The sequence below is a fragment of the Drosophila albomicans genome, chromosome 3 (genome assembly GCF_009650485.2).
Source record: "Drosophila albomicans strain 15112-1751.03 chromosome 3, ASM965048v2, whole genome shotgun sequence".
NCBI classification, from domain to species: domain Eukaryota; kingdom Metazoa; phylum Arthropoda; class Insecta; order Diptera; family Drosophilidae; genus Drosophila; species Drosophila albomicans.
The window spans coordinates 6,239,078-6,259,908 of NC_047629.2; the positions used below are offsets into that span (position 1 = coordinate 6,239,078).

A 20,831-nucleotide genomic window follows, 5' to 3' on the forward strand; every position below is an offset into this window, starting at 1 on the left:
ATAACTCAAATTTTAAAATTTAAACTAAATGGCAGCTCATTAAATTTTAGTGCTGCCAGTACCGTGAAATTTGTATTAAAAATAGGTACAAACACGAATGAAAATAGTGTGTTATTTTTTCTCGAATTTGCTTTAAATTTATTTTAGGAATTAGGTCAGAAATCTAGGAAATATATTTCGAATTTGAAAACGACTTCATTAATCGAATCGTGTGCGTAAAAACAACAAATTTGTTCAATATTCCGTCGTCTCGTGTATGACCTCCATAGAGCATATGAACAACCCAACACTACAAAGATGGCGACGCGCTCGCTACTTGTTAATTAACAGAGCTGAGCAAGTTGTTTTTTTTTTTAGTGTCTGAAAAGTTTAAAGGCTTGCAATCAAATGTAATGTAAACAAAATATGCAATACTTGCAATCAAAAAATGTGCACAACGAATTCATAATGAACTGCGCAAGTGTACGAGCTGCTTTAAAAACGCAAACCGAAAGTCAAGTGAAACTAATACAAACATTGCAAACGCAAAGGTAAATGAGCAACAAGTATCTGTATTTTGAAATCTTATGTTTTGCTCGCAAAATTGTTAAATAATATGATGGCAATGGTCTCTAACAGTTGTTGAAACTGCTTAGATTAGGCCTAAAGGATGTGGTCGTATAAAAAGTACAGAAATTAATTCTGGCTTCGTAGTGCACACGTAACCTTGTGAATGCGCGTAATTCGGTAGCAGAAGCAACAGAAGCAGCAGCAGCAGTGAGTGGAAGAAGCACTGGAAGAGTGGAAGTGGAAGCGGAAGCCAAAAAAAAATAATATTTATCTCGAAGAATATTTCAAAGTGAATTAAAATAGTGTTATCGATTTATTTGCAGCTCACCATAAATAAGACGTCGGGTACGTCAGCTATAAATAGTAGTAAAAACAACATGGACACAACTGGTGGCAACAGTGCTTCCAGCAGCAGCAGCAACAACAGTTGCAGTTCTAGCTCCAGCTCAAGCACCACAAGCAACAGCAATGGCAACACGCGCATTGCCGATGGCTGCCCGTGCTCCACAGCAGCTGGGATTCATCACAACGAACAGCCACAAACGAAGAGGCAAAAGATCGATAAACAAATACGTTTAGTAGGCGCCAAAGCACCTCCTGACATACTGGATGTGACCGATGTGATGGACGCGAATGGCAACAATAAGAACCATCATTTGTGCTCGTCGCTGTCCTCGTCCTGTTCCACACACTCGCTGTCCAGCAGTACCAACAATTCGCCCACAACTACACCCTGTAATTCGCGCGCCGCTTCCTATGCCCAACTTTTAGTCAACAATATCTTGCCACAACAAAGCAGTGAAGCAATCACGCTTGTCCAGGATGAGGTGGATCGTGCGACGCAGCTGTCTGAACTGTTGATTGCCACCAGCAGTGGTGGACCTGCCATCGTCACCGGCTGCGCATCTTCGTCAACCGCATTGGCCAGCACAACGACAACGGCAATGGAATCGTCAACAAAAAGCCTAGCAGCCGTCGATGACATGCTGGAGTTTGAGCAGTCGCTGACACGACAATGTCTTTGTGGTGTCTCGGAACGTACGCTGCGGAAACCCTTTCAATCGCACTATTCCCACGATACAAATGGCCAGAAGCGCATAGCTTATCTGCGCGAATGGCCCACCAACAAATTGCTGCAGTTCCTCTCCAATCTGCAGCTGCTCTTCGATATATATTTGAAGCAGAATGCCAAGGGCTTCATATGTACCCGCATTATGGATGTGTGTGATGCATTGATACGCAACGATCATAAATTGATCGATGAGATTATTGTTTTGGCTGGCTATAACAATTCGTATGTGCAATTTCTGGCGGGACGTGTGCTAGCCGCATTTCTGGTGATTGCAAAGCAGGAGCTCAACGATGAGTGGTTACAGAAGATTGTCGATCAGCTGTTTAACTACGAATTGCTAGATAAAACCGCCGTTCAGAAGATTCACTTTAGTTTAGACATTATCAAACGGATTGTGGAATGGAAAGACGTTGAACTGCATCCGCTAGACGATGATTATGCGGCAGCAGCAAACTCTGTTCCAGGCTCCGCAGATGCTTCCGTTAACTATATGCATTTCCCTGTGCAGGATCAACCATTGGCCAACAACTATTTCGCGTTGCAATTTCGCGATACGATTGAGCCAGACGCGGGAGATGCAGATGCGGATGTAGACGTGGATGTTGATGTGGAGGAAAGGCGGCAGTTCAACGAGATGAGCGATCTGTATGAGAATAACAGTTCAACGGCCAGCAATACGACCGCTAATTATGTTCCACCAAATGGTTGTAATGTTGTCGCTTTGACCGATTCCGAGAGTTTTGATACAACACATCTGAAGTGCGTGACCATCCAGAAGTTGGAACACAAATGGCCAACGCTGGTCAAGAACATGTCCGAGCTAATGGCGCCCAATCATCAAGATGCCGCCGAGCATTGTGTGCTCAACTTTCTGCAGCTTTGGGAGAACATCATATCGGTCAAGGCGAATCTCTCCATAGACGAGACGCGGCCTTTCTATGCTCAACTAGATAAGTTCGAGCTATTACTCAACCAAAATTTGTCGTGCACCGTCTACAAGCAAATGCTGTGTCTGTTCAATGAGGCGCTGTGCTATGGCTCCACACTGGCGCTGCAGGACATGCTGCCGGAGGAGACGTGCAAGTTGGCGCATCAGATTGTCTGTCATGTGCGCAATCCGCGCATACTCGAATCCTTGCCACGTCGTCAGCCTGAAAACATTGTTGGACTTATAGGTTACAATGGTGCAACTGTTCAATATGTTAATGGATCGCTTCGCACCTCGATTCAGGACAAGGACGATGCGACGAGCGGTGAGGCAGCATTAGACCTGGTCGAAATGGATAAGACGTTGCTACAAAAAATGGTGCTCTTGGTGCTCAAGTCGATAGCTGTCACTGTTAAGGAGATTCGCAGTGATTCATCTGATTCATCGATCGACTCCACAGATTACGATGCATTCCAGGACATATTGGTCATCGAACTTTCCATACGGGACGTGCTCAGCAAATTGGAAACGTTTATCAAGCAGACCCTGCAATTTCATCCGGAATGCCATTTTAGTAAAATATTAATTCATCTGTTTGATGATCAGGATGACCATTTGATCGAGGCGATGGTTTGCACCCTGGACGTCACATCGGGCATTTCATTTCGCAACAATGCGTTCCCACAGCTGGTTGCCATGCTGAATCCTGTATATACATTTCTTGAATTCCTCAAAATGACATCGAATAGCTCTGATCTGCTGCTTGATCTGTTGGTCAGCAACGAGACGTGCTTCCTGCTCTATTTACTGCGTCTACTCAAATACATACGAATGAACTGGACAATGTTTGTGCACAGCTGTCACACCTTTGGCATGGGCAACGCCATGCTGGACGAGGCCATGGGCGTGCTCATTCGCCTGCGCTTGCAAATATCCAGATTGGTGTCGCGGCAATTGTATCCATACGACATCTCGCCGGTGCTGCGACTATTGGAGAGCTGCGAGAGCCTCTACGAGGGCAATGAGCTTAGTTAAAGATTAAAGTTATACACAGAAGAGATATAAATACATATATATATATATATATATATATATATATATATATATATATATATATATATATATATATTGATATATACAAATACATATATGTACGGTATGGCGTGGAAGCAAAACGCCTTATACAATTAAAATACGTAATTTATTTTTGTATTAAATTGAATAGGAGAAAACTAGCACAAAATTCGATAAGGTTTTTGTAGATTTGTCACATAATAATTATGAAATAGTATACATTAATATATACATATATTTATATATAGATATGTGCACTGATGCTGATCAATTACTCGTACTCCGAACATGCATAGACTTATTTTTATTTATCTCAATCTAAATCTTAAGACATTCCATTCTTTTACAAAACCTGCGCAGATGAATAATATGTATATTTAGCATTAATATTAACTATTAATAAAACTTTAATTTTATTTGTAATTGTAAGTGTATATCACCTGTTTTTGGAATTTGCCAACTGAATTCCAAACAAAACCAAGCGATTAACGTAGACTAAGATTGTTTTAAATCTTGCCTTAAGTAGAATATTAGAAGTAGTTCTGTTTAATACGGCTCATCTGTGCAATTTATTAAATGTGTGTATATTATAACTTAATAATTGCATGAGCGTGCTATAATAATAACGTATTTCGTTTCGTATTTCTGCAAAAAATGCCTTAGTAATTATATTACACTTATTAATTAAAAGCAACGAAAACAAAAACGTAAACTAGATATGTTCAACATTTCATTTTTGGCATTCGAGTATTGAGATTTAAATTCGTTAAATGGCATTATTTTTTACTTTCTCACTCATCCCTGACTGTTTAATGACGGTTTATCATGCGAACTCGTCGCTTGGCATCTGGCGTTGAGGTCGAAATCGTGCCCGGTATCGATGTGTTTATGTCTGCAAGACTGCCAAGACTTATCACGGAGCCGCGACGGGCAAGCTCGGGATGGACAATTGGCGACATGTTTATGGTCTGATAGTTAATGCTGATTGGAACCGATAAGCGGCGACCTCTTTGCAACTCTGGAGAGGTGGAAAATCAGTTCTAGTTTTATGTTTCTGCAATTCGGCAAATGAATTACCAGTAGGATATTTGTTTGGCGCTTGATAAGTCCTCGATTGATCACCAATTGATATCTGCTTTCGTATCTTGTGCGATGTACCATTTTCTTGTTTACACCGATCCAGAGATACCGAGCGGACTTCTGAAAAAATGTGCTGTCTACTTTGCAGCGGAGCAACTTCATCGTTAGCAGAAAGAGAGTAAATTAGAGAATCGATATGATATCAGTACGGCAATGGTAAGATAAACAGCAAGAAGGAAATGAAGATTAAAACAGAACACAAATCCATCTAGGTAGAGTACTTTGTAAAGTCATCACAGGAGTGCAGAAAAGAGTTTTATTCTTGTTATATTTAATTACAAGTTCATATAAGGTAATTTGTATATAGTAGTTAGTATATAGGCACATAAACACACCATTCATAGACATCAAGACTTAAGATTAGGTATCTAGTAATACAGGAGGTGAAGTAAATATAAATACAAATACAAATACGGGTAACAATTGACTGTATAGAAGTGTATCCGTGTGTCGGATAGAATTATACACAGATTTGTAGATATGTTTTACAACTATTTGGACAGTAAGAGTAAGTGAGTCGAGTATACGAGTATTTATATTTAAAAAGATTTAGTTGTAGTGTAGTTCACAACACATATTACAGTTAAAATTCATATTTGATCTCGTAAGAGTTCGGTTTTGTTCCCTATTCAAAAAGCATTTAGTTACATTTTTGTGGATCCTTCTACTTTTTTTTTGTTATTGTTTAAAATTTTGGCAAACTTTTTGTTGAAATACCTTTAGATGCCCGCCGGTCCAAGTGAGCGCTTCTCTGGTCTTTCTGTGCATAGGATTGCAGGGAACAACGACGCAATCTCTTATCCCCCTTGCTCTGTTAAGAAAGAAAAATAATCATATATTAAACAAATCTTCAAAAATGAACGTATTGAAAGCCTTTTACCGATTTGTAATGCTGATTGATGTCAGATGCGGCTTTTAGCAAGAGATAAATAAATACTAAAGCAAATAAATAGATAATCGGTTCTGCAGTATTTGACTTTTTGGCAATATCCCTCTTTCTGTGTGCCGCCAAAGTTTTGCTTGGCCTTGAACCAGTCGCAAGACCATTCCCATTTTTTAAAATTTTTAATTTTTGCCTCTTATACGAGCGACGAGAAGTCTGTTCTTGGATTGAGAATATTTCAAGTTTTCGGCACAACGGCGGCTCTTCAAAATTCCTTTCCTCGGGTGGAAAAACATATGGTTCTTGCGAATCATTTTGCTTGGAAATTTCGACGGCATCAACGCCAGATTTGAAGTAGTATACATAGTTAATCTGGAGTCCAGCGATCATTAGATATATGGTAGAAAGCACAACAAGAATGCCCAGAGGGACCACATGATGATTGTTGCTTGGTCTTCTTAGTTTTCCATCCCGAACCTTGAGCTTATCATCACTCCAAGTTTTGTTCTCCGATTCCGTTTGCATTATTTTTAATGTTGAATTAACTCGTCCCGCGAACTGCAATATAATTTTTTATTTGCACTCAAATATGTATCTATCAACTACAGTTTGAACTCCTTTTAGGAAAATCGATAGGGCGACTTTTGGCATAGTAAAAACGAGAATTACTCGTAATAATAAAAGCAGTTATGAAATCAGGAACTTAATATTTCAAATTTATAATATTTTGTTGTTTATTGTAATTTTAATTGTATATCTTTTGAAGATGTTCAATGTGAAAAACACTGCGTTCCATCACAACAAATAAATCCGAATGCGAATGCGAATGTGTTTGTGTGTCGATGAATTTGATTCCCCCTCCCCACTACTTTCTCGTCAGATTGTGTGTTAAGGTTGAACTTAAGCAGGTTAACTGGTCCAATATACCTACAAGGAAAATAATAATAATATCTTTAGTAAATAATAATAAATAAATTAATTAATAAGTTTAGGAAACACTTTATTGCTCCATAAAATATAAAATGAAAAAAAAAAAACAGTATCCGTTTAAAAGTTAAGTTAGTCAGTCGATAAAAATAAATACCTGTGATTTCCAAACTAGCCGATTGATTGCTGATGGTATTTTGAAGGTTATTGCTTTGAGCACAATTGTGGCGTTTAAACATAGTTGTGCGAAGGCTTTGCTCTACAACAAAAATATATTTAAAATATGTGACATTTATAGCAAAAAAGCTTATTTTTCAACATACTCCGACGTACGCCGCCAACAGGTTTCGATTTAAGTGTCGCAGGATTTGCTTTCAATGCTGGTCTGTTACCAATATTATTGCATCGATCCTTTCGAGTTTCGTAAAGGATAATGGATGGCTGAGTACAAATTTGATCCGTTGAGATGCCTTCAATCGTGTCATCTGTTGTTTCCTCAATGACAGTCTTTTCGTTGCGTTCCGGTTCATTTTCATTTGCAGAAATTGTGCTGTAAAATTTACGCAAAATCGTGCGTAATATTTTAAATCGTTTTAGGATGCGTTCCGTTTGAACCTGAGATGCACAACTAAGTATTGCTTTGCACTCTCGCAATATTCGAATAAAGTTTTCAAAGCACTCTCGGCCGTGTGGTAGCCAATCCTTTTGATTAATCTCCAGCTGAAAGTGTTCAAGTACGATAAATCCCATATGCACCAAGTCATCTAGATGGAGCTTATCAAACTGCTTTTCTGATGCAATAATGCCCGTTGTTAAAATTTGTAAGTAGCACGCAACAAATGCACGGCTTTCGATGATCTCGTGAAGAGCAGTCTTGTACTTTGAAATTTCCTCCTTAAAGTGTTGCTCCAATAGCTCGGAATGCAGATCGGAAGCATTGGTTTGAAGTGAAGGTATTAAACTGGTGTCCAAGTACTCAAACGAGGCGAGACAGCTTCTAACCATTGTTTTAACTATAATATAATAAGATGAATATTAGCAAGAAAAACTTCATCATTTGGATTATACTTACTTTTTAAACCGGGTGCATAAACGATCGCAAAGATGCCAATTTGTGTGGCGCGATCCAAGTTCACATCAAAGTCTGCTATATATTCATCAATTGTGGCATCTGATTCCGTACGCATTATGTTGCGTATTTTATCAACTGAGATCTTTTGGAAATCCATAAAACATGTGAACACCAAGCGTAACAAGGCATCATTAATATGATCGTCGAGCTGATGAAGTGCGTGTTGCAATGTCATGGCTCGCAATTTTTGATGGCAGTAATTTGTTTTAGACTGGCATTCATTTTGAAATGCGCTGCAATCCCGCATGACCTAAGAGTATAATTTTAGTGGAATGAATAAAAAATGAGAAATGGATAAATTGTAAAATACATTTGTATTTTATTTAGAGCACGAATGAAGGAAGAACCTATATGATCGAATTCGTAATTAATTTCCGAAAAATATGAACAAAAGAAAAGGCATTTTACACGGACTTTTTCTACAGTTCCAAGGGGAAATAATCTTTATATTCGTGCAATATTGGGTATTGTTCTTAAATTTATCTGTTGTACCTGATCTCTAGGCATTCTTAGTCTGGCACAAAGACTGATAAAAAATATGTAAACTTCCTTCAGCTGAATATACGATTCTAGTCAATGAGTGTCAAATATAAAAGTATTGTTGACTCACCTTTTGGCAGAGAGCACTCAAAGCCTTTTTATCCTGCTGCAAAGCCACATTAGCAAATGATAATGCTTGTCCTAAAAGTAAATCTATGTCGGACTTAATGTGTTTGGCTCGTGTGTGCATGTTCTGCTCGCCAATTCTGCATTTATCTTGCTGAGGTTCCACGAAGTCTGTTAAAGCATCCAGCAGCGAATCCAAAACCGACTGAAAGGAAACAGCTTCCAATGAGTTCTGCTGTGCTGCTTCTTGATTTTTCGATTGATCCAAGGCATCACTCATACGTCTTAGACATACCATAATACGATCAATAAAATGCTGATGACTGGCCTAAAATATTTCCACAATTTTTAGTACAATTATATTTTAAATATGATTGATTATTACCTGAATCCTTGTTTTACTTGTGCTCTCCGTTTGTATCGTAGACTCCAAGTGCCTAATACAGATGACTATTTGCATTAAGCAGAGGCAGACAACATCCAAAACACCTTGCTCCATTTCTTGGCCTATTAACTTTTGCATTGTATTTGAAAAAGCCAAAAACTCAGCACAAAAGTCCTATAAACAAAGAATTCAGTTCAAATTCAGCACAACGGCATAAACAAACAAAACCTTACATTTAACCAAGTGATATCACCGACATAAGTGGAATCATTACGATTAAGTGTGCACAGACACGCATTTAATTTTTCACTTAATAGCTGCATATTTTTTAATTTAAAATAAGCTCACTTGTTGCACATGGACAATAAAAGTGCAAACAAATGTTTTAAAAAAAAGTGGCTTGCCCTACAGCAAAAGTCTGGCAGCACTTCTGGCAACCCTACGCATTTTGCGTGACACTAATGTTGCCAGACTTTCCTAATGACGTCTGACGTACAGACGCAGACGTACACTATTTTCGATAGCAAAAATTGTAGTATTCTTAAAGCATTAAAAAATTAATTGCTACACATATGTGCAAAACGTACTAGGCATTGGCCACAAATCGAGATTGCAAACGCACGTCCGCCATCTGTTTACGAATACACATTTTTGTCCTATACTTAATTAAATTTTAGGGCCAATATTGAAATTTGTGCACAGAACGACAAGTGCAAGTGAAGAGAAGAAAATGAGCACGTCAAATGCAAGCCGTAAGGAGACGGAACGCACCAAGCTGATGCAGGATAAATGTCAAACGCTGTTGACGCAAATGCTCCGTGATGACGATAATAAATATTGTGTCGACTGTGATGCCAAGGGTAAGTAACAATGCACATTAATCATGCATGCATACTTATGTATGTATATTTTATTATGTTAGTAGTTGTGTGCTTGGGTGTGGGAAGAAGGGGGCGTGTTGACGACCCACTGAGGATTAGAACCTCTGGCAACCCTTCACAGTATATGTATATTCATCATGCCACAAAAGTGAGGAATATATTCCTTTTCTTTTAGATTTCATTGCGTGCGCTGAGCGCGCTTAGCAACAGAAGCAGTTGACAGTTATTAAGTCACTCTTTGTTTATCATCAAACCACACACATATATGCGATTATTCACACATACTGCTGTACATTGCAGGTCCACGCTGGGCATCATGGAATCTGGGCGTATTCCTATGCATCCGCTGTGCGGGAATCCATCGCAATTTGGGTGTGCATATCTCACGCGTAAAGAGTGTTAATCTGGATGCCTGGACACCCGAGCAGGTGATCTCGCTACAACAAATGGGAAATTCGAGAGCTCGCGCCGTTTACGAAGCCCAGTTGCCAGATGGATTTAGACGCCCCCAAACAGACACGGCTCTGGAGAACTTTATACGCGCCAAGTACGAGCATAAAAAGTATTTGGCACGCGAATGGGTGCCGCCTTCGCCACCCAAGGTAGACTGGGCCAAGGAGATTGATGAGGAATTGGAGCGACAGAAGCGCAAAAAGAAGGCGGCTCAACCCAGTTTGGGTATCAGCAACATAAGCGGTTCCAGCGGGGTCGGCAGCACTACTGACAAGCGTCCGACGACGACAGCGGTAAAAAGTACGCCACTTCCAGCGCCGCTGCCCAAGCCGAAACCCAATCAGGTGGGTGGTTGCAGTCCAAAGACATCGCATCGTGTGCAGTCGAATAATAGCAGCAGCATCAGTGGCGGTGAAAGTGATCTCTTGGGCCTGTCGTCGCCCACAAAGCCCATAACTGCCCATAACAGCAGCAGCCAGGATCTTCAGAATGATAGCTTTAGCAGCTTCCTGAGCGCCACTTGCAATGTGAGTGCCATTACCACGCCCGAGAAGACCAATGGCAATGGCAATGGAAACAATGCGGATGCTGCCTCACTCGCCATGTCCAGTCAGCCAAACTCATTAGCCCAGCAGGAGCAGGACTTCTTCAGCCAAGGTACACTAGGGGCAGGCGGTGGCAGTAGTGAGAAGGATGCATCCGGAAAACTGTCCAAAGATAGCATATTGGCATTATATGGCAATGCACCCACCACACACAATCCACAATTGAACTTTGGCAATTTCACGGGCATGGCACCCGGCGGGTATATGCACCATCAGCAACAGCAGGTAACACAGCAGACGCATCATCATCATCAGTTCATGACACCACCCAACTCGGTGAGCATGTACAATGCACCTGTTATGGCTGCGCCGAATGCATTTAGCAATGCTCCAACTGGCGGCGCTATGAATTTGGTGGGCGTGGGCAACGTCAGCTTTGGCGGCGCTCAGTTTCCAAGTGCTGGCGGTGGCGGCGCCGGTGGTAGTCCGTATATGGCAACCAATAGCATGGGCGGTGCACAAGGATCGCCAGCTAATTTGATGCAGACCAACCAAAGTCTGCTGAGTGGCATGCAGCTCTTCAGTGGCTCAGCAGCTCAACAGTCGGCACCACAACAGCAACAACTTGGACTCGGCATGAATGTGATGCAACCGATGTCAAGTGGCTTGCCTTCAACTGGAGGATATGCATCCTCAACTGGCACAAATGCTTCGTCGTTGACATCCAATTTAAATCAGCAATTCGGAAATTTAAATATCGGCAATGTTTGGCAATAAATCAAGACTATTCTGTGCATTCCCTTATATAGTACATGTATATATAAGGCCGGTCCACATGCTGAGCGGAGCTGCGCTGAGATAAGTTATATATTTGTTTATCGTATATATATATATTTATATATATATAACTTTTTGTACCTACTTGCCGCCAATCCAGTGCTTGTGTTGAGAGGACATCGTATTAATAGGTGAATTGTGTATTTTCCTCCTGTTTATTTGTTTGTAAGAAACATTGTAAAAAAAACTTTGGCATACGTATCTGAGCATACAGACTTACATACATACATACATAACATACGTAGTAAGTAAACTCTTATGATTACGATTCGGTGTGGTGTACGCGTTAGATCCAAAATCATTCATCAACAATATTGATTTGCAAGCATATACACTAAGTATTTAACAAGTAGCATTATAATAAAAATCATCAATTCAACAAGTGCTTCTAGTGTGTATGCGTGTGATCATCTATCCATACATTCATACGTACGCCCACCCATATTATAATCTCTGTGGAGAGTAAGTATGATTTTTACGGCAAGAGTACTTGTAAGTTACAAATTTATGTTCCATTTTTGTTCCTTATCTGAGAACTCATTGTCATCATATGTATGTTCAATATTTAATCCACGCAGCATAAAATACGTATGTACTTTAAATTTTAAGTGAATTCAATTTTAATAAAAATAATAACTGATATCCATTGAATTATGTAATAATAAATACATAACTATAACTTCTCTTGTTTTTATTACATTTAAATTTGCGCGCCAAATGAACCAGCTGATAGCTTAATACTTCTCTCTCTGCTCTCTCTCGATTCACGCTCTCACCGAGTGCGCCACCAATGCAACCCTGTTCCTCATAAATATCCCCTGTTGCACTCTGCACACCCCGCCATCTACTGTTTAACACGTCAACCCAAAACAACTGTGAAACAAATACAGCACAAATTAAATTAATTAGTTTAAATTATATTTATTTAACTGCACTATCTTTGCGTGATGAGCGAGGAAAACGCCGAGGAGGCTGGTGTACCCGGCGTACTCAGACAGCGCAAACCAATTGAAATTAACAGGGAATTGTCAACTAAAGAAGCATATTTCGCCAGCCTCGAAGAATGGGCCAAGCAAGCAGCGCTCATCCAAATGTTCCCCAACTATCTACTGGCAAATTATAACTATCCGCCTTTGCTGCCAGCAGCACAAGTGCCCTTTGTGGCTGCGCCCGGCATTGAGCAAATACAGACGCAACGACCATTGCCACAAGCAGCTGGAAATGTCGCTGGAGGAATTAGGAATGGAAATGTGCCAGTTGGGCGGCCAAACTTCAGTCGCTTTCGAGTGCTAGACGAGGCGCAGCAACAGGATATTATACAACGCATTGGTGGCATTGAAGCAGTTGTGGCACCTTTCTGGAAACGAGCTGTCGCCGAGGCAATCGATGTATTTATCTTGTTTATATTGAAAATTATTGTAACGTTCTCGTTATTTCACGTATTCGATCTGGACTTTGACAAAGATGTGATGCGCAAAGCCTTAGATGAAGAAGACATCTTTGTGAGTTTCTTCGACATCTCTATGGACTTCATAACGCTCTCCTCCGATCTGTTGCTCATCGAATTGCTGACCAAACTGATAGTCTGTTGCTACGAATGCCTCTGGACGGTGTTTTACAATGGCGCCACACCGGGCAAATCGCTAATGAAAATACGGATTCTTTACGTTGAGGCTGTCGTCCCATTACAGGCACCCGTCATGCCCCACTTCGTGTTTCAGCCACAGCGCGAACCCCTACGAGCATTGCTCTATCCAGCCGAAACTCCTGGTTTTGTGAGGGCATTGATGCGAGCGTTTGCCAAGAATCTGGTCATGACACTGCTGTTTCCCATTTGTGTGGTTATGATCTTCTTCAAGAATAATCGCATGGCATACGACATTATTACCAAAACAATAGTGGTGGAGACTTCAAATACGCATCCCGCGGCAGCTAATGTGAATGCTCCACAGCAGCAGTAGTCAGTTAGTTGATCAATGAGGTATCAATGATAAAGCCAAATTTAGTTGGGGAAATGGCAGTGACATATTCATATACATATATATATTCAAATTCATTTAGGAGTTTTGTTATGATTTACTCAAATGTCTGGCAGTTTTGTATTCCATTGTGTAAATAGATAAACGATGACAAAAGAAATTCAAACCAAAACTTATTTATTAAACAAATCAAGGATCGGAATTGAGTGTGCAACTTGATCTATTTAACATTCACATTCTTCAACGTCTGCGACAGCAGATTGCCCTTGCCTGGCACATGCAAAGCTGATCCTTTGTAGCAGGCCACTAGGTCACCATTAGTCATCAAATCAGGAGCACAGGTCTCAAATATCTTTTTCTTAGGATTCAACTGTGCATCTGGTTGACGTGTGTATCCCTCGCAATGCACCAAATCACCGGGAACAGCGCCGGCTGGAGGACTGAGCACTTCAACTTTGTCGGCAGATGACGCACACATTACCATGGCTTCGGAGACAACGCCACGCATCTTGGCTGGCTTCAGGTTGCAAAGCACAACCACCAGACGATTCTGCATTTCCTCGATGGGCACGAATTTTACAAGTCCAGAGACAACTGTGCGTACCGTTGCTTCCCCACAATCGATCTTCTCCAGATACAAACTATCCGCATCCGGATGACGCCCCACTTCCACAATTCTGCCCACTCGCATATCCAAGCGACCAACATCAATGGGAGCTTCGGCTACGGGAGCTGGCTTCTCACCCGCTGGTTTCTTTTCCTTGACCTTTTTCTCCTTAGGTGCTGCTGCTGCCGCTGTTGGTTTTTCAGTGGGTTGCAGGGCAGCGGCTTCAGCGTTTGGAGTTGTATTGTTTGCTTTAGTGCACATGCCACGGCTGCCGGGAACTGCAATTTGTTGTTTGCCATTGCGTATTTCTAGGCTTCGCAGTTGAGTTAAAGCTTCTTCCAATTCCTTGGTCAGTTTGGCGTTTTCGTCGATCAATTCTTTTTTCTTACGTTCTATGAGTTCCTTTTGTATTGCCGCTAACTAAAATGAACCAGTATTATTAATCTATTACACAATCATACTATTGCGACAGTGAACTTACCTCTCCTTCAAGGGAGTCAACCAGACTCTGGGCACGTTCGTTATTTGCAATAATTTGTTGCAGTGCAGCCATTTTAATGCTTTTTGTAAAGTGCTTCCTAGTTGTTAAGTTTAGTGTAAATCGGCATGTGGCACGCAGCATTTCTGTCACCCAGTATGGCCATATCTTGACCACAGAAATATACTGTCAGTGTACTAAAAATCACCATACGAAAAATTACTTTGTCATTTTCCAGATATGGATTTTGGTAATCAGCTGTAAACTGAGCTAAAAAACAACTGTTGCACTACTACTAATAAATACCGTTTTGAAAAGGTAAACAATGAATAAAATGTCCAGGACTACTACGTAATTATCTTTTTATTTATTGATTTGCTCAGAGCTAATTTATAATGAGAATGATCTACAACGCTGGCTTTAGATCGATTGTAGTTATGAGTCTATGTACTAGGTACATATGTATGTACATACATACATATGTATTTATGAAAGAGTGGACTACTACCGATAAGCTAAGCTAATAATAAGAGAATTGCAGAATTGTAAAAGAAATCAAAGAATGCAAGAATTTTCTGTCTCTTCTTTGTTTTGCAATCCCATTAAAAAAAATTAATATTAGTGGCCACCATGACTAAAAGAATTAGGGCATCATGGGTAATATCATTACATTTTCTTTAATGGATATAGTTTAAAAGGATATAGTTTATTTACAAATTTAAAACAGCTCGCAAAATGCTGATTTAGTTAATACTCTATAAACTTTCAAGTGAGACCAGTATTGAAATAAAAACAGTACATTTTCAAATATAGCTGCGGCCACACTGTGCACAACAACAACGAATGCCAATAATAATACTTCATTCTACAACATAATAATAATAAATAAGAGTACATATATAAAAAGAGTTTGTTCAAATGGATTATGTTTATTGTGGCGGTGCCGATCAAATCGGAGGTTCTGATGATATTTTAAGTATGCATAATAACCACAATACATACACACATAATTATTTTGTTTGTAACTTTCTCCTTTCTGATTGTGTAAATATAACACCATTTATTTTGCCATATTTACAAAAGGTGTTTACGATACTGGACCACCGCGTAGCTCCGAGCACTATTCTCCAAGTTTTAACGGTTTTAATATTGGCTCCACCGATGCAGACTATGTCGCTAGCCCAATTCCAATTCTTGCTGACGGTGGTGAAAATTTTGGCGTTTCAACCGTGGCGTTTGATGATTACGAAGAACTGCTTTGGATGGGCAATCAAGGTGTAAGTAAAATTCTTGAATATGGACTACAAATTTGTCGTGAATCGCATTCTTGCAGGGCCATGTCACCTCGTATTATACCAGCTCCTTGCAAAAATATACATCATTCCAAGTGCACGCCAGCGACATTGTGAGACAAATCATCACAATCGATTCGGGAGTTTTAGTATTAACGCAGACCTCGCTGCGTCACCAGATCCGTCGAGGACTTCCAAAGTTTACCCACAAGTGAGTGCAGTTTTTATTTGAAATGGTCTTTAGTTTTGATGCGTATTCCTGAGCAGGTCCAACAATATGGTGGAAATGGTTTCCATGCTGCAGTTATCGCCACATCGTCTGGTCATGGCTGGTTTGCAGGAGGAATTAATTGACTTTGATATGGGCAGCCTGAAGGAAACGAGGCTGGAACATGTCGGCGCCGCTGGGTGTACAGTGCTGCGCAAGAATTCGCGTTATTTATTTGCAGGTGATCAATTTGGAACAGTCACCTTAAGAGATTTAAATACTCTGAACGTGGAGCACACAATCAAAACACATACCAGCAGCTTGTCCGACTTTGATGTGCAAGGCAACTATTTGATATCTTGCGGCTATAGTGGTCGTCAAAATAATTTGGCAATCGATCGTTTCCTGATGGTCTACGACCTGCGTATGCTGAGACTCATTTCACCCATACAAGTCTTAATTGATCCACAAATGTTAAAGTTTCTACCATCGTTAACATCACGTCTAGCCGTCGTCTCCAGCTACGGCCAATTTCAGTTGGTTGACACTGTGGAGTTGAGTGAACCACGCGTCTCCATGTATCAGATTAATACGAATGGCAGTCAGTGTCTGAGCTTCGACATTAGCTCCTCGTCGCAGGCTTTGGCATTTGGTGATCAATCTGGTCACATAAATACGATTGCATCGATTCAAACGCCACAACCACAGTTTAATAACTTCTCGCGCAATACCGAGTTTGCCGATGTTGTGCCACAATTGCCCATGGTTCCCTTCACAGATACCAATTTCCCACTATCTTCGGTAATGTTGCCTCATCTCACGACGGGAACACGTTGGTTTTCTGATTGGCCTGAAGAACTGTTACGCTATGGTTACCATCGTCCAAAAACTATTGATGCCGATGTACTTAATAATATGAAAATGCAGGGTCCCATTGGTTACTCCCCGAATCCGAGAACTGCACTTCGTAATCAAATCCCATACTGTCTGATCGAGCAAGGACAAGGCGGCTCATCCAATCCAAACGCAAATGGCAGTACGACTACTGCAAAGACGGAAAATGGTGTTAAAATCATACCAAGAAGATATCGTAAGGTGGAGTTAAAGTATACCAAATTGGGCACCCAAGATTTTGATTTCGAGCAACATAATCAGACTATCTTTGCTGGGCTAGAGGCGACCTTGCCAAATTCGTATTGTAATGCCATGTTGCAGGTAAAAAACAACATTCTAATTGGATCCAATAATTTGTAAATAATAATTTCTTTATGTCATTTTTTTAGATCCTGTATTTTACGGACTCATTACGATTGAAGCTTTTCAACCACTCATGCTCAAAGGAGTTTTGCTTATCCTGCGAATTGGGCTTCCTGTTTCATATGTTGGACAAAAGCACTGGTTGGTTGTTGTACTCATTAAAGTAACACGACAATTACATGACTTACGCAAAACTTATTCTAGCTTCTACGCCTTGTCAAGCCAGTAATTTTCTGCGCTCATTTCGCACAGTTCCGGAAGCGTCCGCTTTGGGATTGATTTTAACTGATCGTTCGGCAAATGTTAATCTGATTACCTTAATTCAGGCAAGTAGTTGCGTGCAGTCATGCAACCCATTCAGAGAAGTAGTGACAATTCTTTATTTTTAGAACTGGAATCGTTTTATATTGCACCAAATGCATTATGAAGTTATGGACTCGGGTAAGAATTCACCATTGAACAGTTCTCAAAACACATCATTCGCAGGTGAGAATTCAGAACTTTTGTCTTCTTTTCGATTCTACACATTCAGTGTTTTTTTAGGGGATACTTCATGCACAACAGAAAACACAACTACCACGGATTTGTATGATTCTATCTCGGGTAAGTAATTCGAGGATCATTTTCTAGCGATGAATATAATTTATTAAACACCCTATAGACGATAACGCCAAGGATGAGGAGCGTGAACGTTGTAAGATAAATGCAGAGACCGAAATAAGTAAGATATTTGGAACCAAGCAGATATGCATTAACCGATGTCTTAAGTGTCAAGCAGAGGTAAACATTATATTCTGCGCTTGTGGATTGTTTAACACTGTATACTTTTATAGAAATCAAAAGAAAATATACTACTCGCTTGCAACTTGACGTATCCTACGCATATTAAAGATAGTGAACAGCATTTTGACTTTGGAAGCATTTTGAAAAGATCCCTCAGCTCGGAGAAGAATATTCAAGCATTTTGCGAGAACTGCAAAAAGTTTTCACCAACCAATCAAAGCGTCAAGGTAACATTACAAACATTTGAAGAGTTCCTCAATATATTTTATTAATTTAATTGTTAGGTAACCTCATTACCACAAACACTGGCAATCAACTGCGGCTTAAACAATGAGAAGGATATCAGTTTTCTAAAGCGACAGCTCAATCGTTGTAATGACAGACCAACAGCAGAGACAGTCTCATTGAGCACCAGCAAACCATGTCGTTATGGAGTTAATTGCTCACGAAGCGATTGCCATTTTATGCATCCGGATCGGTTGGTTTACCTATATTTTTTAGATTTTTAATTCACTCGAATAACTTTACATTTTATAGAAAATCACCATCGCACACCAATCAATCAGCAAATGTGAATAGTTCACCAAGTGCTCGTCAGAAATCTTGGTTTCCCTTAACCTTCAAAATGGGACTCAGCGAGCCAGGTGAATTAATCGTGCAGTCTCCTTCTAACGCATCGAAATCGGAGCAAGAGGAAGAGGATGAAGAACAGCAACAACAGGCATTCGCTAAGAGCAGCATTGAGCGAACGTATGGATTGCATGCAGTTCTCTGTCAGATTGACGATGGCACGCAAAAGAATTTGATTTCGTTGATTAATGTGCAATCGAAATATCATGCAATGAAATCAAACTCCTCAGACACATCTGAAGATTCACAGAGCCAATGGTACATCTTTAATGATTTCAGGTAACTGTTTTTAAGACCTAAAGTAAAATTTCATAATACAATTTGACTTAATTTCGTAGTATATCCCCCGTGCCACCGCAAGAATCAGTGTGGTTCACTTTGGACTGGAAAGTGCCATGTGTTCTGTTTTATCAGTGTCTAGAGGACGATGTGGGATCTAACCAAAGTGTTGAGGAACTTTCGTCAACGCTAAAGAGTTTAGATTTGCCTATTCGCCCAACTAATCCGTTCTTACAAGTAAGCTTGGCTCTCAGAAGGTGCACTCCCCTGAATTATCTACACAGCATTGTAAACTGTTTTCAGGACATTCTCAACCCTATGATAAAAAACCTAAGCGCAGATGCCACTTTTAAGCCATTGCAAAGAAATGAGTTGCCTCAAGCTGGTGATTTAATTGCAATGGATGCCGAATTCGTCACTTTGAATCCTGAGGAGAATGAAATACGCCCTGATGGAAAAACAGCCACAATTAAACCGTGTCACATGAGTGTGGCTCGCATATCATGCATTCGTGGGTATGTTTCAATAATTTGGTAACGAAGTGTAAAATTTATTAATGTGGTTCTCAATTGCAGACAAGGACCCGATGAAGGTGTTCCGTTCATTGATGATTACATCTCGACACAAGAAAAAGTTGTCGATTATCTAACACAATTTTCAGGCATTAAGCCAGGTGATCTGGATGCCAATTTCAGTAATAAACGATTGACCGCCTTGAAATATTCTTATCAGAAATTAAAATTTTTAGTTGATGTCGGCGTCATATTTGTCGGTCATGGCTTAAAAAATGATTTCAGGTGATTTTATATAATAGATTTTTCAGTAAGAAAGTATTTTAATGGTTTACTCGATTTCAGGGTCATCAATATTTATGTACCGTCCGAACAAATAATCGATACTGTGCATCTGTTTCATTTACCCCACCACCGTATGGTCTCATTACGTTTTCTCGCTTGGCACTTTTTGGGTAAATGGACATTTATTTAATTTCTTAACGTGCATTAATGAGTAATTTGATTTGATAGGTACAAAAATTCAATCGGAAACACACGATTCAATTGAGGATGCTCGCACAACTCTACAACTTTATAAACATTACCTTCAGCTGCAAGCGGAAAAGAAATTTACGGTCGCATTAAAGAATCTTTACGATCGTGGCAAACACTTGCAATGGAAAGTGCCGGAGGACTAAGTACTCATCAGTTGAAGAATAGATTGCGAAATAAACGTTGAATGATAACGCGGCCAGCGAAATGAAAGTTTTTAATGTAGTTTGTATCTGACGAAAAAATTCCATTTATTTTGTACCTCAATTCTTGTTGAGCCAAAAATCTAAAAATAAAATCAATCAAATATATTTTCATTAACTCTCTGCGTTTTGTTTTCAATAATAAAATGGCTATTTTTTTATTGTAAAGCATTTAACACTGAAGGTCATTTCAATAGATTTCTGGTCCTATACATCAGCTAATTTCTTATCAATGTTAAGTTTACGTTTACAATGATCTAGGGTATTTTAATACAAAATGATATTCGCCTGAATGTTTATCAGACCCTGCAATTATGTTCTAATCATAATAATTTTTTTATTAGAACCAGCTAAACCAGCTTGAGATGCAAAAAACTAAAGTCGATAAACTATACTTTATATTTTCTAATATTTCAGTGTTTTATTTTGAAGTTTAGTTCTCTTGGCTTATTGCTTTATTTTTACTCTAGCAAGAACATTTGATTAATCGTAGATTAGCATCTTCTTTAAGTATAATTCAATTAAAATATATGTACGAAGATGTATATGTGAATATATGCAAATGCACTCTCATTCACATGAGTTGATTTTTCTGTATGTGGTTGTGTCTATTAATATAAACTTGTTCGCTAAATGGGTATTGCCCATTTGATTGCT

General features: G+C 39.7%; 7 protein-coding genes across 8 annotated transcripts; 4 read left to right on the forward strand and 3 right to left on the reverse strand.

Annotated features, from left to right (window-relative positions):
- Positions 1-113: 113 nt before the first annotated feature.
- LOC117568795 (protein lines) lies at positions 114-3,628 on the forward strand. Of its 2 annotated transcripts, none has more exons than XM_034249655.2 (2): positions 114-530; positions 873-3,628. In XM_034249655.2, the coding sequence occupies exon 2, from the start codon at positions 927-929 to the stop codon at positions 3,582-3,584; it is 2,658 nt and encodes an 885-aa protein (XP_034105546.1). In that variant the 5' UTR covers positions 114-530; positions 873-926; the 3' UTR covers positions 3,585-3,628. The 2 variants fall into 2 exon arrangements, with proteins under 2 accessions (XP_034105546.1, XP_034105547.1); XM_034249656.2 differs by lacking the exon at positions 114-530 and adding an exon at positions 739-756.
- An 804-nt stretch (positions 3,629-4,432) lies between these two features.
- Positions 4,433-6,171, reverse strand: LOC117568805 (uncharacterized). Its single transcript, XM_034249666.2, has 4 exons — positions 5,644-6,171; positions 5,481-5,574; positions 4,701-4,859; positions 4,433-4,641 (listed from the first exon to the last, which is right to left on the reverse strand). Exons 1-4 carry the CDS (start codon positions 6,169-6,171, stop codon positions 4,433-4,435), a joined length of 990 nt encoding a protein of 329 aa, XP_034105557.1.
- Positions 6,172-6,215: 44 nt separating this feature from the next.
- LOC117568798 (serendipity locus protein alpha) lies at positions 6,216-9,105 on the reverse strand. Its single transcript, XM_034249659.2, has 7 exons — positions 8,930-9,105; positions 8,697-8,870; positions 8,316-8,639; positions 7,646-7,955; positions 6,897-7,586; positions 6,731-6,832; positions 6,216-6,573 (listed from the first exon to the last, which is right to left on the reverse strand). Exons 1-7 carry the CDS (start codon positions 9,017-9,019, stop codon positions 6,512-6,514), a joined length of 1,752 nt encoding a protein of 583 aa, XP_034105550.1. The 5' UTR covers positions 9,020-9,105; the 3' UTR covers positions 6,216-6,511.
- A 71-nt stretch (positions 9,106-9,176) lies between these two features.
- On the forward strand, positions 9,177-11,492 carry LOC117568802 (stromal membrane-associated protein 1). Its single transcript, XM_034249662.2, has 2 exons — positions 9,177-9,556; positions 9,878-11,492. The coding sequence occupies exons 1-2, from the start codon at positions 9,427-9,429 to the stop codon at positions 11,350-11,352; spliced, it is 1,605 nt and encodes a 534-aa protein (XP_034105553.1). The 5' UTR covers positions 9,177-9,426; the 3' UTR covers positions 11,353-11,492.
- A 758-nt stretch (positions 11,493-12,250) lies between these two features.
- On the forward strand, positions 12,251-13,551 carry LOC117569671 (protein FAM8A1). The gene has a single exon (XM_034250918.2). The coding sequence runs from the start codon at positions 12,360-12,362 to the stop codon at positions 13,371-13,373; it is 1,014 nt and encodes a 337-aa protein (XP_034106809.1). The 5' UTR covers positions 12,251-12,359; the 3' UTR covers positions 13,374-13,551.
- On the reverse strand, positions 13,552-14,738 carry LOC117569672 (aminoacyl tRNA synthase complex-interacting multifunctional protein 1). The gene is made up of 2 exons (XM_034250919.2): positions 14,480-14,738; positions 13,552-14,418 (listed from the first exon to the last, which is right to left on the reverse strand). Exons 1-2 carry the CDS (start codon positions 14,618-14,620, stop codon positions 13,612-13,614), a joined length of 948 nt encoding a protein of 315 aa, XP_034106810.1. The 5' UTR covers positions 14,621-14,738; the 3' UTR covers positions 13,552-13,611.
- Positions 14,739-15,283: 545 nt separating this feature from the next.
- LOC117568919 (PAN2-PAN3 deadenylation complex catalytic subunit PAN2) lies at positions 15,284-20,292 on the forward strand. Its single transcript, XM_034249829.2, has 17 exons — positions 15,284-15,452; positions 15,560-15,753; positions 15,810-15,979; positions 16,036-17,191; positions 17,260-17,374; positions 17,438-17,559; positions 17,623-17,719; positions 17,777-17,836; positions 17,895-18,013; positions 18,067-18,243; positions 18,301-18,494; positions 18,554-18,925; positions 18,985-19,162; positions 19,229-19,440; positions 19,501-19,722; positions 19,783-19,892; positions 19,951-20,292. The coding sequence occupies exons 1-17, from the start codon at positions 15,395-15,397 to the stop codon at positions 20,115-20,117; spliced, it is 3,723 nt and encodes a 1,240-aa protein (XP_034105720.1). The 5' UTR covers positions 15,284-15,394; the 3' UTR covers positions 20,118-20,292.
- Positions 20,293-20,831: the final 539 nt, after the last annotated feature.

Bases quoted from the DNA above. Each gene is read 5' to 3' on its own strand.
- LOC117568798 (XM_034249659.2), bottom strand. From the start codon at position 9,019: ATGCAGCTATTAAGTGAAAAATTAAATGCGTGTCTGTGCACACTTAAT. The intron at 8,871-8,929 runs GTAAGGTTTTGT...CTTTGTTTATAG, and splicing joins GTGATATCACTTGGTTAAAT to GACTTTTGTGCTGAGTTTTT. The intron at 6,574-6,730 runs GTATTTATTTTT...TTTTCCTTGTAG, and splicing joins GGCTAGTTTGGAAATCACAG to GTATATTGGACCAGTTAACC.
- LOC117568795 (XM_034249655.2), top strand. From the start codon at position 927: ATGGACACAACTGGTGGCAACAGTGCTTCCAGCAGCAGCAGCAACAAC.
- LOC117569672 (XM_034250919.2), bottom strand. From the start codon at position 14,620: ATGCTGCGTGCCACATGCCGATTTACACTAAACTTAACAACTAGGAAG. The intron at 14,419-14,479 runs GTAAGTTCACTG...GGTTCATTTTAG, and splicing joins TTGACTCCCTTGAAGGAGAG to TTAGCGGCAATACAAAAGGA.
- LOC117568919 (XM_034249829.2), top strand. From the start codon at position 15,395: ATGGATTATGTTTATTGTGGCGGTGCCGATCAAATCGGAGGTTCTGAT. The intron at 18,244-18,300 runs GTAACATTACAA...TTTAATTGTTAG, and splicing joins CAACCAATCAAAGCGTCAAG to GTAACCTCATTACCACAAAC. The intron at 19,893-19,950 runs GTAAATGGACAT...TTGATTTGATAG, and splicing joins TCTCGCTTGGCACTTTTTGG to GTACAAAAATTCAATCGGAA.
- LOC117568802 (XM_034249662.2), top strand. From the start codon at position 9,427: ATGAGCACGTCAAATGCAAGCCGTAAGGAGACGGAACGCACCAAGCTG. The intron at 9,557-9,877 runs GTAAGTAACAAT...TGTACATTGCAG, and splicing joins TGTCGACTGTGATGCCAAGG to GTCCACGCTGGGCATCATGG.
- LOC117568805 (XM_034249666.2), bottom strand. From the start codon at position 6,171: ATGCAAACGGAATCGGAGAACAAAACTTGGAGTGATGATAAGCTCAAG. The intron at 5,575-5,643 runs GTAAAAGGCTTT...CTTTCTTAACAG, and splicing joins TCAATCAGCATTACAAATCG to AGCAAGGGGGATAAGAGATT. The intron at 4,642-4,700 runs GTAATTCATTTG...CCACCTCTCCAG, and splicing joins GCCAAACAAATATCCTACTG to AGTTGCAAAGAGGTCGCCGC.
- LOC117569671 (XM_034250918.2), top strand. From the start codon at position 12,360: ATGAGCGAGGAAAACGCCGAGGAGGCTGGTGTACCCGGCGTACTCAGA.